This window comes from Hoplias malabaricus, chromosome X1, assembly GCF_029633855.1.
Source record: "Hoplias malabaricus isolate fHopMal1 chromosome X1, fHopMal1.hap1, whole genome shotgun sequence".
Lineage (NCBI taxonomy): Eukaryota > Metazoa > Chordata > Actinopteri > Characiformes > Erythrinidae > Hoplias > Hoplias malabaricus.
Window position 1 is genome coordinate 16,556,514 of NC_089818.1, and position 16,217 is coordinate 16,572,730.

Here is a 16,217-nt window from a genome sequence, read left to right on the forward strand (position 1 = left end):
ATCCTCTCTCTCTAAGCGGAGAAGTTTAAGATGGGGCACAGTTTCAGTGTTGAACCTGCTCCTACCCAAAATCCAGGGTAGAGTGGCTGGGAGAATGTGGTTTGTACCTTGTGGAGCAGGGTCATGGAGTCCCCTCTTGGTGAGACACAGTAGAATGCCAAAATCCCTCCCTTGTGGTCCAGATAAACTCCTATCCTTGGTGAAATAGGAGTGGGTATCTCAGTCTTGCTTTTATTGTGCTGAAATGTGCATAGTCCACCCGAGAGGTCCAAACTCCAGGATTTGGAATTGCAGCCTAGTTTTCCGTCCGTGCTTCCACTGTGCCTGATAATCCCTTTATAGGAAACTCCGATAGCGATTCCACTGTTTCCGGCCCATTCTACTTCCCAGTAGCTGCGTTCTGAGAAGCCGTCTTTGCCCAGTACCTGGGGCCAGCTGCTGAACCTGTCGGGGTGTTCTGGGTACTGCTGTGATTCATAACCCATGCTGACCTTCTTGTTCCCCTCAGACAAGCAGAGCTGGGAGTTGGCCGTATTCGGGTCCAGCGTCACATCACAGCAGTCTGCAAATTAAAGAACGAAACCCAATTAAGTTAGAAGTATTCCCCAGATTTATATAAGCAGTCAAGGCCTTTGTTGCCTGTATTCTGCTTCTTTAGCTGTGAGGATGACCCTCAGTACAACCCTGGCATTGGGCCTCTTACTCTGTTAATAGACTCATTAGGTGAACTGTACTCTGAAGTTACTTCATGGCTGTGAACACCTCATTACCTCATACAGCTTTTAATAATGATGGCTTTGAAGAGATGGTAATTGTGAATATGCTTACACTGCAGAAAGTTGGCCCTTGTGTTTGGCTCGCCTCGGGATTGATCCACGCTTTTTGCAGGAGGAGCTGAAAAGCATCCAATAGAAATAATAGCTCAGGTTAGTTTCTTGGGTATTCTTACATACCAAAAGTCCAGATCAGATTGTGGGCTATCTGCCTTAGGGCATGTGTAGTGTGCGGTACCTATTTCAGTTTGTGTGGGAGAACTCAGGGTCTCATCTGACTCGCTGTGCTCATCTTTAACTATAAGCAGAGGACATGATTATCAGCCATATTTACAGTGAAATATACTTATGCAAATGAAAACATCTTGGATATGTCACAGACAGCAGGATTTCTCAGAGGCTCATCTTTAATATATATATATATTTTTTTCTTTAACTATTCTGTTCTTTATCACTTAACATTTCTTGGCTTGAAAATGTGCCAAAATTGACCAAAATTTCTTCAAGGAGCATAGTGTAAAAGGTTCTTAAAGCAACAATCCATAGTATATTTACCTTAGTTACAGCTTCAGAATTTCTGAGATGCTTCACTGATCTATAATATGGACAATAAACCCTCTGTTGTTGCTACTCTGGGCTCAGCACTGCTAAAGTTCCATTATGTAACTTTTGGAAGAGGGTAGGAAACGGTGAAGTACACTTTATGGTTGTAGGGGGAGCCCAGGAGCAGAAATACCAAATCTTACTTCATGTTCCTTTAAATGGCAGCTATATTAGAATAATCTGAGGAATCCTGGTTTGAGTAAAAACACCAAGATGCATCCAGAATTGAAAGTCTTGTTCTAATTGACCAATGGCTAAACTCACTCAAATCAGAGATCTTGGACAACTCCCTGTCGCACATGTCGTTTATTCGCTCCCTCAGCTCGGTGAGGGCTCTTCTCAGGATCAGCAGGGTGAAGTAAGGATGGACATCAACATAAGGAGGTTCCTCAAGCTCAGCAGGAGCACACAGGACTCTGCTTTTCTGCAGGAGACAGACGGACACTTGTTGAGACACTGGCTAATGGTACAGTGGCCTGACTGAAAAGGCCTTCAGCTTGAACCATGATGTACACCTCTACGTATGCAGCCTGGGATCTTAACTAGAAATGAATACATGTTGTAGGTCTGACACCCCCCTTTCCTTCGTCCTTTCATTATCCGGAATATGTTTTTATCTGCTAGAAAATGGCCTCCAGCAGGGGGAACTTGAGCTGTGAACTTTTCAATAACCTAGTTGCAGTTACCTGTAGGAAATGGATATGATCATCGCTATGTGAAAGCTGCTCCAGTTCATTCTCCCTCCTCCTCTGATCTTCTATCTGCTGCTCCAGGCTCTCCAGCAGCCCTTCCGCCTGGGCCAGCGCCTCCCTCTCCTCCGCACGGACCAGCTCCTTCACCTCGCAGTGTCTCCTCTCAACTGAGCGCTTGATTTTTATGAAGATCTTTTCACTGTCCTCTTCCACAGCTTGGCCAGACCGCTGATCGGAGACAGATGTGAAAAATAAGGTGTTAAGACCCAGTCGGTGTACATATTGTTCGTGTCTTTGTTTTGCAAAGTTTGCAAATGTTTTGCATAATATTGCATATTGCATAAGCTATAAAATCTATAGGCACTTTGTTTCTCCAGCTGGGGGCACTATAAATACAAAGTGCGTGTCATTGAAAGAGAAGAAACCACTATGCACCGCAGTAAAATATGGCTGTGTCTCAAGCCTAGCTGCACGCAGCTTCAGAAGGATGGGTCCTCTGTAGGACAGTGCTTTGAAGACTTCTTCTGAGGAGCCAACAGAGCTCTGAAATGGAACAGTCTAATGAGGGTGGGTGGTGATGTCGGCGGAAAAGCTTATGCTTTCGCGGCTATGGCATGAAAATTTAATTACTGTACGGAAATGGAGGAGCTGTTTCAAAGAGAGTTTAGTGTTTGTTTTGCTCTGTTACCGTACATGCGCAATGAATTTAGAGTGGTTGAAGGAAGCAAAGGATACATTGGGACCGTCCCCCAAATCTTGTGCTGCATGTCTCTGCTCTAAACACATGAAATATGTGGACTGAGGAGTCATCGGCAAATTTGAAAACCTTGATCATTATTACATGAAAATGATGTCCAAAAAAAGTAAGTGGAACTTAATTAAACTGACTTCGAGTAATACTTCTGCTGTATACATTTTCATATGGACTGGTGTTTAGATCTGCAGCACCTTGTGGAACTGGATTCTCACTCACGTTTAACAAAGTAAGGCTTCATAATTAGCTGATAATCTAGGTCAAGTGTGTTGGGGATACAGTTAAACTTGGTGAAACTCTGTCCCCACTGACACTATTACTACTCTCAGATGTAGTGCTTCATGGAATTTGGTGAGCTTCATCAATAACACTGGGTCCTTGCAAGTAATGGTCATCAATTAAACCCCTCTCTGCTTAATTGAACTCTTCTGTTAACCAAATATACATATGTAAAATCCCATAATGCTTTACACCTTTATCTTTACATTTATTCAGTATGCACAGATCTGTGAACACAGTTAATCCCCGCCTCTGTCTCCACCCACCCCTCCGTCACTCGCCCACAACTCAAAAGCCCCACCATTTTGTTGATGGGACTGGTTCCTTCATTTTGTGAGGTAAGAAACCCCAGCTGTCTGATTCTGTGTTTTTGAGACATTCTTTGGAATTTTGCATTTTAAAAGCAGACATACAACCATGGTTCTTCTCCTGATTCCTTGTCTAGCATAAACACAGCCAACTGAACCTGTTAAGAAGAGCATGGAGGGGGTTGTTATCCACCATTTCAAAGCATTTACCTTAAGGTACTTCATGATATTTCGAATCTCCTTCTCTTTCTCCTTGCCACGCAGTTTTGCTCTTCTGAAAGCCTCTTCTAACTGCCTCTGTTTTGGGAGTAACATGAACAATGCTTTACACGTTGCCACAACATATTAACCCTCATCATCTACGTTCCACACACAGATTGTACACAATACTTGACAAACTAGCTCTGATTTTTAGGTCATTCATAATGCTTTGAAAGCATTTTGAATTTGTGTAAATAGAACTACAAGTGAATGCAGCTTTAAACAAGCCTCATACTTATAGGTATTATTTAATTAGATAATCTGATTAGTGTTTGACTAAACAGGTCTAGACACTCCTTGTAAATATCAAATACTTCTATAGTTGGCGTGACCAGGAGAGTGGAGTATACTGCTGAAAAAGAGGGTCCTAAGTAGGTGTCCAGCTGTTTGAGGTTATAAGGATAAGGGTATATTTGCTTTTCTATCTAACTTTTTCTTTAATCAAATGTCAGCTATAGGTTTTTAATTTACTTTGATTTCTTTTGTGCTGCAAACCATTGTGTAGCTCCAGAGCTGTCCATACTGTGACCCCAATTTTTGTTGTAGAGCCGGTGACATTTCTTAAACAACACTGTCATTTGTCTGGAGGCTCGTACTCTCTGTTCTCATGGTGTATTTATGTTTTTGTGTAATAAGACAGGATTTGTAAAGTTAACCGTAGCATGCGAGAGTACATGAAGTGACCCAGCCTGTGTATAACACAATGAACAAAATCACATTCTTTCATGTTTCTCCATTCACCATTTGGTGACCTTTTTTTCATACGTAGCTGCTATTAAGTTTCTTGTACTGGACGAATGCACAAATCCCAATTCTAAACAGTATGTGAAAAACACTGGCTGACCAAAAAACAAAGTCGCTTATTTATATTCTTCACTCATTGTCAATTTTATCATCTCCACTGATCATACAGTCTACAATTACAGCACTGTGTGCAGTGTGTTAGTGTTTGTTGTGTCTGTATGAGTGGATTAGACACATCAGTGCTGCTAGAGTTTTATGGTCCACTCACAGGCCACTGTTCTAGACACACTTACATGGATATGTTTTGTTGGTGAACTGTTCTCAATCCAGCAGTGACACTGAGGGATTTAAAAACTCTAGCAGCACTGCTGTGTCTGATCCACTCATACCAGTGCAACACATTGCCACCAGAGTGACTACAGCACTGAGAATGATCCGCCACCCAAATCGTATTGGCTTTGTGGGGGTCCTGACTTACAAATCATGTAGAGTAACAAAGGGAATACAGTTGGTAATTGTAGATCTATGACGTGCGCTTAATGGAGCTGATAAAATGGACAATTAATAAAATTGAAGTAAGGTAATTTTAACGTTGTGGCTGATTGGTGTGTGTGTGTGTGTGTGTGTGTGTGTGTGTGTGTACAGGTACACGACTTTACTTGGCTGTCATTGGTGTATTTTGGTCCTTTACCTAACATACAGATATTACCCATAATTCCCTGAATTGTTTGATGATATCATGCACTGCGGGCGTGAAAATTCTGCAACCACACATTGCACTTAAACTGCGGGAAGAATCCATCTTCACTCAAGGACTAGGTGGCATGCTGCTTTTACTAAAACATGATTACATGTTCTGACCTCTACAGCTCATGGTGTAGGTGTCAATTTTAGCATGAATGTTATATGGGACATAGCAAACACTACATGTTTTGGGGTAAATAGATCTGTCAAAATAGACATTTTGGTGGCTGATATACTCAACCTAAAAATGTGCAGTACATTATATTATTATCTTTTTAAGACCCTTTAATGCCACTGATATAATAACATTATAATAACCTAAAAATGCAGCTACACCTGTACACATCTTCTTTGGCCCTTTCAGGGTCCCAGTGACATTGAATATTGAATATGTAAAATGTTCAAATAGCCTAATTAAATAATATAAAATTAAACCAATGTTTTCAAACAAATCAAAATAATGACTCCAGAAAACAGAGACCAGAGAAAGCTAGAAAACAACAAAAAGAGTGGCTAAAATACTGGTGATGTTCATTCTTAAGTAAACTAACCCAAAAGTAAACACAGTGGGCAATATTGTGTCCAGCAAAAATTACTGAGAAATATATTCTCCATGTATTGTCTGATAAATCGGTAATGTTATTATTTCGACAGGTTTAGGTTTTTTTTAAATTATTATTCCTCTTTAATGAATATGCTGTGTCATTCATGTTTATAGCGACTTCAGGTTATGTTTTATAGCGTCCAGTCAGTTTCCTGCCACCTCTCCCAGATTGTGGTAAAGCAGGAAGTGAACACTCTGTACTCGACTTCATAAAATCAGATTCAATTTAATCCTCATGTTTGTAAAACTGTCAATGTTCTGAACAACTTAAGAGACTTTTATTATGGAACATGAGATCTAACACTAAAATGGAATATATAGCAGGATATGGGTCAATATTTTCAGTCACTCCAATTTTTCAGCCACCTATATATTTTTATATTAATGACAGTTGTATGTTGTTCCTGTCTGAGGTGGGAACTGAACCCCAGTCTGTCAGGTGGAGGGGAGTTAACCCTGTAAACGTATAAAATGAATACCATGACCACGAACCAGTCTGGACTAGCATTTCTGGATATATGATTATGTATTTTAATATAAAATGCTCTAACTGTATTGAATGGTCACCTGCTTCTCAGTCCTCTCCTCCAAGGCCGTTACAGTGTGATGTCCACTGTGTCCATCTGTGGTACAAAGACAGCAGATGAGCTGCTGGTCGGTGCGGCAGTAGAACTCAAAAAGCCGGCAGTGCTGGGGACACACTCTTTTCTGCAGCTGCCTGGTGGCATCGGTCAGTCGGTGAGTTTTGGACCGGTCTCGTTCATTATGTTGTTTGAGGTGAGATTCGCAGTAAGAGGCCAGGCACTTCATACAAGACTTTACGGCTTTACGTTTTCTCCCAGGGCAAAGGTCACAATCCACTTCGGCCACTTTTCCCGGCCCTGTGTGTTCCACCTTCAACCCGGCCTGCCTTAGCTTTTCCACCAGCTCTGCCAGCATGGTGTTTCTGGCCAGGACGGGCCTAGGGCTGAAGCCTCTCCGGCATTGGGGGCAGCAGTAGCCACCCTTGTTCTCTGTTTTCTTCCAGTAGCCTTTGATGCAGTCCATACAATAGCTGTGACCACAGGGAATGGTCACTGGATCCCGGAGAATCTCCAGACACACTGAGCAGCAAAACTGCTCCTCATCTACAGAGATCGTGGCGGCAGCTGCCATTTTCACTCAGTGCACTTTGGCGTGTGGCGAGAGAGATAAGAGTGGAAAAGGGAGAAGGAGAGGGAGGGAGGGAGAGAGAGAGAGAGAGAGACAATAGGGGTTTTATGTACACACTGGGCGTGGGAAACAGCTGTACAGGCGAAAGGTGATACAGGTTGCTCTGGAAATGGCTCACAGCGGCCAATCACAGGCATGATTACGACAGGGGAAGGACACACCACCACCACAGGGCTGGAACTGCAGCAGGTGGATGGGTCTGCTTTGCATAGAAATGACAGTGAAATGTTAAGGAAGGAGTCCGCTCTGGTGGACAACAAGCCTCGTTTTTGTAATGGAAGGTGTGTGGCTCTTATGTGGGTCAAAATTAACAAGAGCACTCAAGCTTAATATCAGGGGGAGCCCATGATCAACAATATCAAAATTTACTTAGTATTACTTTAATAATTGTCCACGTAGATTCTTTATTATTAACAATATTAACAACCTTTGTTAAATTCCTCTAACAGGCTTCTGTTGTTCACTGTGATGATTATAGTTGCCATGGGCTCTGTCTTGCAGAAAATCAAATACTATCAAAAATGTTTCACTCTTGGCTAATGTCACGCTTCAGAGACATTTGTAAAAGCTTAATGATAAAGTAAAGGTTGATTAGATACACTGCCTGGCTACTTTATCAGCTCCACTGACCATATAAGTACACTTTGTACTTCTACAATTACAGGCTGTAGTTTGTCAAAGAAAAGGAGCCAAACTGAGCTATCAAGGTGATCCTTGCTAATTATTATTATTGCTAAATTTAGCTTAGCTTGTTAGCCTACTTATAAGTCATTTCTAATCTTTGAGCACTGTAGTTGATTTGAAGGAGGTGGATTATGAGGTTTCAAAAAATAAAAGTCACCTCAGTGCAAATGTAGCTGTTAATAGGCTCCTCCTACCTTCAAAATACATAATCAGAAGGGGGTTTTCTTTGTTTTAAACAAGAAACTCTCAGGCTAGAAACCACTGTGGCACCTGTGTTGATGTGAGCAAGCATGTTTACACCAGATATAATGCTGGGTAAATGTTTCTTGTTGAATGGAGTGTCTCTTTAAAGGGTCTATAACAGGTTTTTCTAGAAATGTGCGTCCAAGCCAAGAGACAACAACTAAACGCTTTGATAAATAAAGTTAGTTCTTGATCTGCAGTAAAAGTCATAACTCTTGCTTTTAAAGCTTCTTTAAGAAGCAGTTTGAAATATAATCGCCTCAAAATGGGGTCATACAGCTTCCCATCCTCCGAGATGGAATGTTTGTTTTAGCTCCAGGTTGACCTTGGCAATGTTTAACTGCAACCTGAGACTAGGAATGTTTTTTCACCACTGAGTACAGTGTGGGGCTAAATGGAAGTGGACACCTGCTAGTCCAAATTTTTTATATGAAATTAAGGGTATTTCTATGGACTGTGTCCATTTTGCAGCGCCAACTGCTTTTACTCTTAGCTTTACATTGTGAGGACTTGAGTGTTCAGGCATGAGTGCATGATATGCACAGAAACTGTGGGGAAGACACTCTGTTAAACCATAGAATGCCGTTTTACTGCTCTATATAACAATGGTGAGGGTTTTTCACCATTCACCAACTCCTCTACTGCTTAAGGCTCCTTCGCAGATGCTCCACAGTCCCATTTCATTGCATATTTTTACTAGATTTGTTTGTAAGTTAAGCCTGATTTAAGATTCATAATTCTGTAAATGAATCCTTTGTGTGTATATTTCAATAAAAATGTGCCAATAGATTACAGAGGGTGATGTAACATGTAGTGTTAACGTCTCATAGCACCAGTGTCCTGATTTGTGGGAAGCTTGGGTTGTTCTCCCTGTGTTGGCATGGGTTTCTTCCCAGCATTCAATAAATTCATGTTTGTAGGTGGATTGGATGTGTGAAATTGTCCATGTGTGTGTGTGTGTGAGAGGGAGAGAGAGAGACTTCCTCTGGACCCATTGCAACCCTGAACGAATGAAGCAGTTTCAGAAGATGAATGAATGATGATAGATTAATAGGAGGCCCCATGGGAAAACACTTTATTTTCCATGTTATGAAAAATAAGTATTTTTGGCATTCTTGTCAAAACGCCTTATGTAAGACATTATTTCACAAACATTCAGACACTTCAAACACACTTTATGAACAAATGGCAATTTAGCAACATTACTTTTAAAAGCTTGTTTAGGTTGCTAAGAACATCTTGGCAACAGCAGTCAAAGAATTACAGTGTGGATAAAGACTCTTTAATACTGTACATTATATTTTGAACTCTTTGCAAAAAAAAAAAAAAACATTAAATGTGGCAAAGAATCTGATTCACTGATGAGGTCATGCTACTGAAAGGAAGCAAGCAGTTGCATGGTTCCATGAAAATAAAACTTTGGACAGCTTCTTTAATAGAGTTTTTAAAATAACAAACACTAATATCTACCATCTGCAATATATCCGTCTCTTGTTTTCAAATGAAATAAGCATAAGCTGTGCTTTAAATAAAAAAATAATAAAAATAAAACTTGGTTATTAAATCATGCACAGTTAACCATAAATAAAACTAATTCCAAATATTGGTCAGGTCTTGGTCCAGTCTGGAATGAGGCTACCTCCGCCTCCTCCGCTGCTGGGTTCTGAGTCGAGCTCCTGGAGGCCTGGAACCTGTAGAAAGACGACAAAGAAAAAATTTTAAAAAAATAAACAAAAATTAAATATAGACAATATGACAAATGTAGGCAAAGTTAAATCTATTCTAAAAATGTTGCATTTTATAGTAGAGCCCTTCTGTCTTTCATTTAAAGACCAGGGAAAAAACCTTTGATGATGCAACTTGAATATGGGCGGATTTTTATTTCTTTATTTTTAATTATTTCTTCCTTTAAGCTTTTCAGTACAAAAGGTGGCCATTTTCTTAATGTCAACCATTAGGAAATTGAATCATGATGCATCCATGTAATTATGGTAACTCTCTTCAACATCATTACAATAGAAAGAATGCTCAAAAAATATGACAGAACTGCTTTGTCAGAGGAAAAATACAAGTTAAAAAGTAAAGCATAGTAAATAGCTACCTAGATACGCTATGCTCAAATGAAACAGACCCTGTTTAGATAATTCAGCTTTGTCCAATATCATTTGGATGTGTTGGAGTGGGTTGTGATTAAGAAATAATCATCTCATATCAGCGTCTGATCTTAATAAATATCCAATATCTAGTGTAAAGACTTTCCAGGAAAGAAGAAGCTGTTACCAGAGCTACTGATCCCTATGTTTTTCGAAAACATGGACAAACTAGTGTCAATAAACTATTGGTAATTCATTCAAACGTAGTGTTTACACTCACTGAATGATGTGAACGTGAAGCCAGTAAAGGCGGGTGACGTGACTCCAAATGCATTTTGAACGCCAAAACTCTGGAAAACTGGGCTGACTGGAAAAGTAACTGGTGGCACTGAAGGAAGAGCTGTGACAGAAATTAATTTTTTAAATGAACATCAATTTTAGTCTTCATAATTCATACAAATCCCTGTCGGGGAGTCTTCCGTACAATAAAGGATTTAGTCAAAATTAGAAATAATTAGAAGCTGCTCATCTTTGCACATTAATTATAGCTTTATATTAAGATAGAAATATTCAAATCAGTTTGTCATATTAATAGTTTCCTTTCTGAATTTAAAAATGACCAATGATAAATAATAATTATACATAGTGAACCTTAATTAAATGGCCTTTTGTTATTATGATATCACTGTCAAATTTATTTTCCGTCTATTGTTTAAGGATTCCTACAACTGCAACCTGCAGAGTATTAGCAATGCATATAGTAATTTGACCATCTCTCACCTGTGTTTGGCTCTGTGTCTGCCTTTGGTTTCACATTCTGAACAATGGTGACATCACTCACTGTCAACAAGTCAAAAAGAGGATAGTGCTTACTATAATATTATTTAATTTTTGCTGTTGAATTTATAATGAAGTTGGTACAACGTGACTTTCCCTGTCCCATTACCAGGACTTAACATCCTTGAGTACCAGCCATTACCAAGCAGATATTCCTTCTCTAAGAATTACTATTATGAGCTCTTACATTAACCTAACATGAACACTTATTAACCGAAGCACATCACTTAAGATTATAATCATAATAGACCTTTCCTTCCCGAATTACACAAACACTACTTTAGCACAGGAAGAACTTCCACATCATCACATTAGTCAGAGTGTGTGCTTTTTCAGAACAGATTTGTTACAAGGGTTCAATCCAATACCCAAAGGTGCATTTTCTGATGACAGTGGCTTGGTATCTGATCGATTTTCTCTTTGCTTTGATTGTGCAGCAAGTCTCATACCAGTACAGTTTACAGTTACTGATATTTATGCCCACCTTTTTCTGAGATATTTACAAATCCACCTTGGCACACGTCGTCCAGCAGGGCCTGGAATTCTGACACTGCGCTCATTACACATCCAAAGCCAGGGTCCACGGTGATGCTGGGGACATCCACACTCACAGGTGGAGTACACACGGACCTGTAGTTCTAACCATGAACATCAAGCAGATAGGAAGAGGCTCAAGATTAGTGATTACACATGAAGTGACTATACTAGACGCACAGATAAATAACATAAAACATGCATAATTATATACAGCATCCAGTGGAAAAACATATAGAGACCTGCAAGGAAAATACACAAAGTGATGCAAATGTTCTATCCCTGTTCCCCACAGGTTTCAGTCAACACTTCCCACTTATAATGAGTGTATATGTAGATGAACACAGCCTATGGTACTGAGGCCCAAAATATATTTAAAAGACTCTACATTGGTAAGATTCAGAATCCCTATGGTGCCAATCAATCCTGATAGCTGACCAAGCCAAAGACAGGCTAATAAATACAATCAAGCAATATTAATGTAACTGAATAAGCATGTTTACAAAGGATACAGAAATGGCTACATTTTACATTTTTTAAATATTTCCAATAGCTGTTTCTGAACAGAAAGTCTTCTCCAGTCCTTTCAACATTAAGCTTAAAGTTATACTCTTGTACCTAGGAGTCAGCAGTGCTACCTGGAGGAAGGAGATATGGTCCTCAGCTTGGACGAGCTGCCCTAGCTCAGCGTCTCGTTTTTTCAGTTCACGGATCTCGTGCTCCAGCTGCCGGAGGAGCTCCTCTGCCTGGCCTGTAGCTTCCCTCTCCTGAGCTTGGATCAGCTCCTTCACTTCAGTGCGCCGCCGCTCTATAGAGCACACCAGCTCTGTGAAGATCCGCTCGCACTCATCGACAGCCGCCTGCGCTGAGAGCTGGCCAAAGAGACAGATGGAACAGAATGTTGATAACATGAGGAAAAAAACTGTCCTGGCACTTTTCACACTTAAAACGTTGTAATCTTTTGGTTGCACTGTGTCATGAACACATGCAGCCTTTACGCTTTCACACTGGCCACGAAACTCCTGGAAACAGGAGATGTTCTTAGCCAAAAGCTGCTTCATTTCTTAGTCATGTACAAAAATACAATTCTCACAAAATTCAAATTAAACAGGGCACACACTTCCTTGCTTTGCTGTTTACATTCAATCACATTTGTGCAGATGTGACTAAGGACATGGATTTTTACATTTTCCCACTAGAATCATGTCCGAAGTGCACTAACATAATTTCTTCCCTCACAAACAACTAAATGTTGAGCATTGCCAGCTGTCATAGTTTATGTAAATTTCACTGTATTTAACCACTATGTATTGGCTTCTGTTCACACAAGTTCTAAAGGGAAACTCTCTGGAGACTTTAGCTGCGTCTCATGTAGGTAAACTTACATTTCAAATTTAAATGTGTGCTTGTTCTCTGAAGGCAATATTGGATTACTACACGAAGATGTTTATGACATTAACCTGAATACATTTGTCATTCTTTAGAAATAAATCTTAAATCTCTATAACGTTCAGTCAAACTGTCAGTGTGCTCCAAAGATGTAAGACCTGATGCCATGAGCTTATGAAGTCAGGTCAGATGAGAAACCTGGGATGTGAAACAATGAAGCAGATCAAAAGCGAGTTATCTGGTTTGCTCAGTGTGTTCAGTACGGAATTACTTATTTCAACCATATAGACTACATAGACACGATAACAAATCTACAAGCACCTGATAAGGACAAACATTAGGAATGATTAAAGAAACCCTAAAGATAAACACATCACAACCTACTATCTATCAGGGGGAAGCTGTTTAAATGGCCTACTCACAGTGAGAGACTGAGTGGCCTGTCTCAGATCCTGCAGCTCCTTCTCTCTCTCCTGAATCCTCTGCTGGGAATTCCTCTGCATCTCAGCCAGGGCGTTCTGTTAAATACCAGCAGTGTACATGTACATTTTTAAATAGGACATCAATAACAGCCATTTTGTTTTGACATCTGTATTCAATAAAGCAGGATTTCTCAGTGCAGCCAGATAACCTGAGCCAAATATCAAGCCAACTGAATCAGAAAAGGAGTGAGGGAGAGTGGGGAGTTATCTGAAAAATCCTGCTTTGTGGTATATCTCCCATTTTTTTCCCCTCAGAATAGTTTCCAGCATTTTCAATAACTTTAGCAACAAAAACACAACATATAGTGCGAATTACCAGGCACTGTACCTTTCAGACTGGACTAGATATCAGCTTTCTAACACAGAAATAGAGTGGAGAACTTCCTTTTATTAGAATATATATATATATATATATATATACACACCCCATCACAAACTAAATCTAAAACTAGAAACCTTCGAGACATAAACAGAGTAGAAAAGACTTTTATAGCTAGTTAATTAAGCACTTCTATGAACCCTACCTTCTTGTCGGTTATCTCTACAGAGGCCAGGACCGTGTCGTGGCCTTTGTGCTCGTCTGTCAGACACAGGTAGCAGATGCAGTATTGGTCGGTTCGACAAAACACCTCCAGGAGCTTGTCGTGTCGAGGACAGAGACTTTCCTGGAGTTTGACTGAAGGGGTCACCAGCTTGTGCTTCTGGAAAGCCGGAGATTCATAGTGGGGCTTTAGGTGAGTTTCGCAGAACGAAGCCAGACAAACCAGGCAGGACCTGTAGGCTTTATTTTTCCGGCACACGTCGCACGGCACGTCACCGGGCTCGGTGCACTCGGGCTCGGACTGAGAAGGCGGAGGAGCCGCGGAGACTGACGAACCACCGCAGAGAGACGTTTTCTTTAGCTTCTCCACCACGTCGGCCAGCATAGTGTTGCGGCCCAAGACCGGCCTTGGGGCGAAGCTCTGGCGGCACTGCGGACAGCCGTAAATCCCCAGATATTCGTCCTGGTCCCAGTAGCCCTTAATGCAGCCTTTACAGTAGCTATGTCCACACGGAACCGTGACCGGGTCCTTCAGTACGTCCAGGCAAATGGAGCAGTTAAACTGGTCATGCTCCAAGAACACTCCGGCCTGCGCCATTTTAGAGTTAGCTCCACACTCACTGTAAACACAGCTCCGCAGAGGAGAGGGCTGCCAGGGGTTTGTTATTGCTGCTGGAAGAAGGAGGGTCATGTGACAGGGGATGGGCCACGAATGAAACTGAAATTTGATTTAAATAAAAACTAAAAAAATAAAAGTGTTGTAATGGATTTTATAGATAAATATCGTTTGGTTTACAAAGTAATATTCGTGAAGGTTACATTAACGGAGACACTCTGTCACTATTTTGCTGCTGTTGGCAGAACGAAAGTCACGTGACAGGAGGCCAAACGCTTGGAAAGGGAGCGTCAAAATTTGAGAAAAACATCACCCTGAAAATCAAATGAACAATCCGGTGTATTGTTTTAAAAATGACTGTTTAACACCTATTATAATCAATTAATTATTTATGAGGGAGGAGGAGGAAACATGACGGTGGGCGTGGCCATGTGTTTAAAAAAAAATCTCATTAAATAATCAATTAAAAAAAATACTTCCCAAAATTCTGAGGCCTATTAATGAGGTAAAGCGTCTCCTTACTTTAATTGTACACAGTTGTTTATTTTTATGAGATAACACCTCAATATGAAATTTATTTACAACCTGCAGTTTTTTTTTATTATTGTTGATAATTCTTAGTTAAACAAAATGTAATGCCATTGTATAATTAAGAGGTGATATATGATAATTAAAGCATCCAGCATTTACTAATTTACTAATTCACTCAGGAGCAGCAAACTTATTTAAGACTATATTGTTAGCTTGTTTGCAGTTTATTATTGGGCATTTACAGCCCAGCTGGAGCTGGAGCTTATTGGGCATTTATAATGTATTTCCCTTACAGTAATTATCTGTTGTTACAACCCTGACCTAGAAAACTACAGACACTAGATGGCAGTATTTAAACAAGGGTGCAAAGACTGTAGATTCTAACTGTGGTCGATAATGTTGCTGAATGTAGGAATGGTAAATAATAGAAAGGGATACACGTTTTTTCCTGAGTAAAAATTTGCAGCACGTCAGGCTAGAGGACCTTTTATACTTTAAATCAAGTACTTTCACAAATTAATTTATTAAAAATGACTTTATTGGAAAGTGCAGACTTTTGATAATCATTTTGGAATTCACTTCAAATGATGTTAAAAGTTAAATAACACCATGCAAATAAATCTTGTGCGCAAACTTCATTTTAGTTATTTGCTGTAAATACTTTAAATAAAGTAATAATAATAATTTAAAAAAAAACAGAATTCCTCAGAATAAATAACAAGCAGACATCCCTTTGGAAGATTCAGATCCAAAAACACTAGGTGAATTTAACACAATACTGGAGCAGATTTCACAATCTATAAATATGTACCTGTTGATATTTACTAACAGTGACTAAGATCATTTTTACATTAAAATTTCATGTCATCAGTAGTCAGTGCACATTTGAAACAAAGCTAATTTCAAGTATATGATACATTTTGTTCACTTATACTTGGTCAAATATATATTTGTTCTTTTATATATTAGGTCAGACTCTCTGGACCACACACATGCAATCATTTGCTTTTCAAGGTCCCTAAAAGTAAATAAAATATTCCCTTTTTACAAAAACCATTCTCTTTTGTCCCCATTAACATCATCTAGAATACAAAAATGATAATGGAGCCCAAAGGATAAAACTTAAAAGTGCATTAATGTAGTGTATTTCCACATGATAATATGCTATCAATACATAAAAGGTATAAATTCAGTCCAGAGACCACTCTTCATCTTCAGAATAATAATAATAATAATAATAATAATAATAAAAAAAGGAAATTTGGGGAAAAAAATTTCAAATACTCTAAAAAG

The 16,217-nt window shown here is 39.6% G+C and overlaps 1 protein-coding gene across 1 annotated transcript; it reads right to left on the reverse strand.

The window, feature by feature from the left end:
- Positions 1 to 11: 11 nt before the first annotated feature.
- On the reverse strand, positions 12 to 14,484 carry LOC136675454 (E3 ubiquitin/ISG15 ligase TRIM25-like). The gene is made up of 15 exons (XM_066652007.1): positions 13,761 to 14,484; positions 13,177 to 13,272; positions 12,004 to 12,237; positions 11,316 to 11,469; positions 10,775 to 10,834; positions 10,275 to 10,394; positions 9,541 to 9,592; positions 7,054 to 7,154; positions 6,330 to 6,910; positions 3,620 to 3,706; positions 2,063 to 2,296; positions 1,641 to 1,800; positions 1,012 to 1,071; positions 829 to 894; positions 12 to 562 (listed from the first exon to the last, which is right to left on the reverse strand). The coding sequence occupies exons 1-15, from the start codon at positions 14,466 to 14,468 to the stop codon at positions 12 to 14; spliced, it is 3,264 nt and encodes a 1,087-aa protein (XP_066508104.1). The 5' UTR covers positions 14,469 to 14,484.
- Between the last annotated feature and the right edge of the window lie 1,733 nt (positions 14,485 to 16,217).

Coding starts and splice junctions, on each gene's coding strand:
- LOC136675454 (XM_066652007.1), bottom strand. CDS start 14,468: ATGACCCTCCTTCTTCCAGCAGCAATAACAAACCCCTGGCAGCCCTCT. Junction 10,395..10,774: donor AGACACAGAGCCAAACACAG/GTGAGAGATGGT, acceptor TTTCTGTCACAG/CTCTTCCTTCAGTGCCACCA. Junction 895..1,011: donor TCCCACACAAACTGAAATAG/GTACCGCACACT, acceptor GATGCTTTTCAG/CTCCTCCTGCAAAAAGCGTG.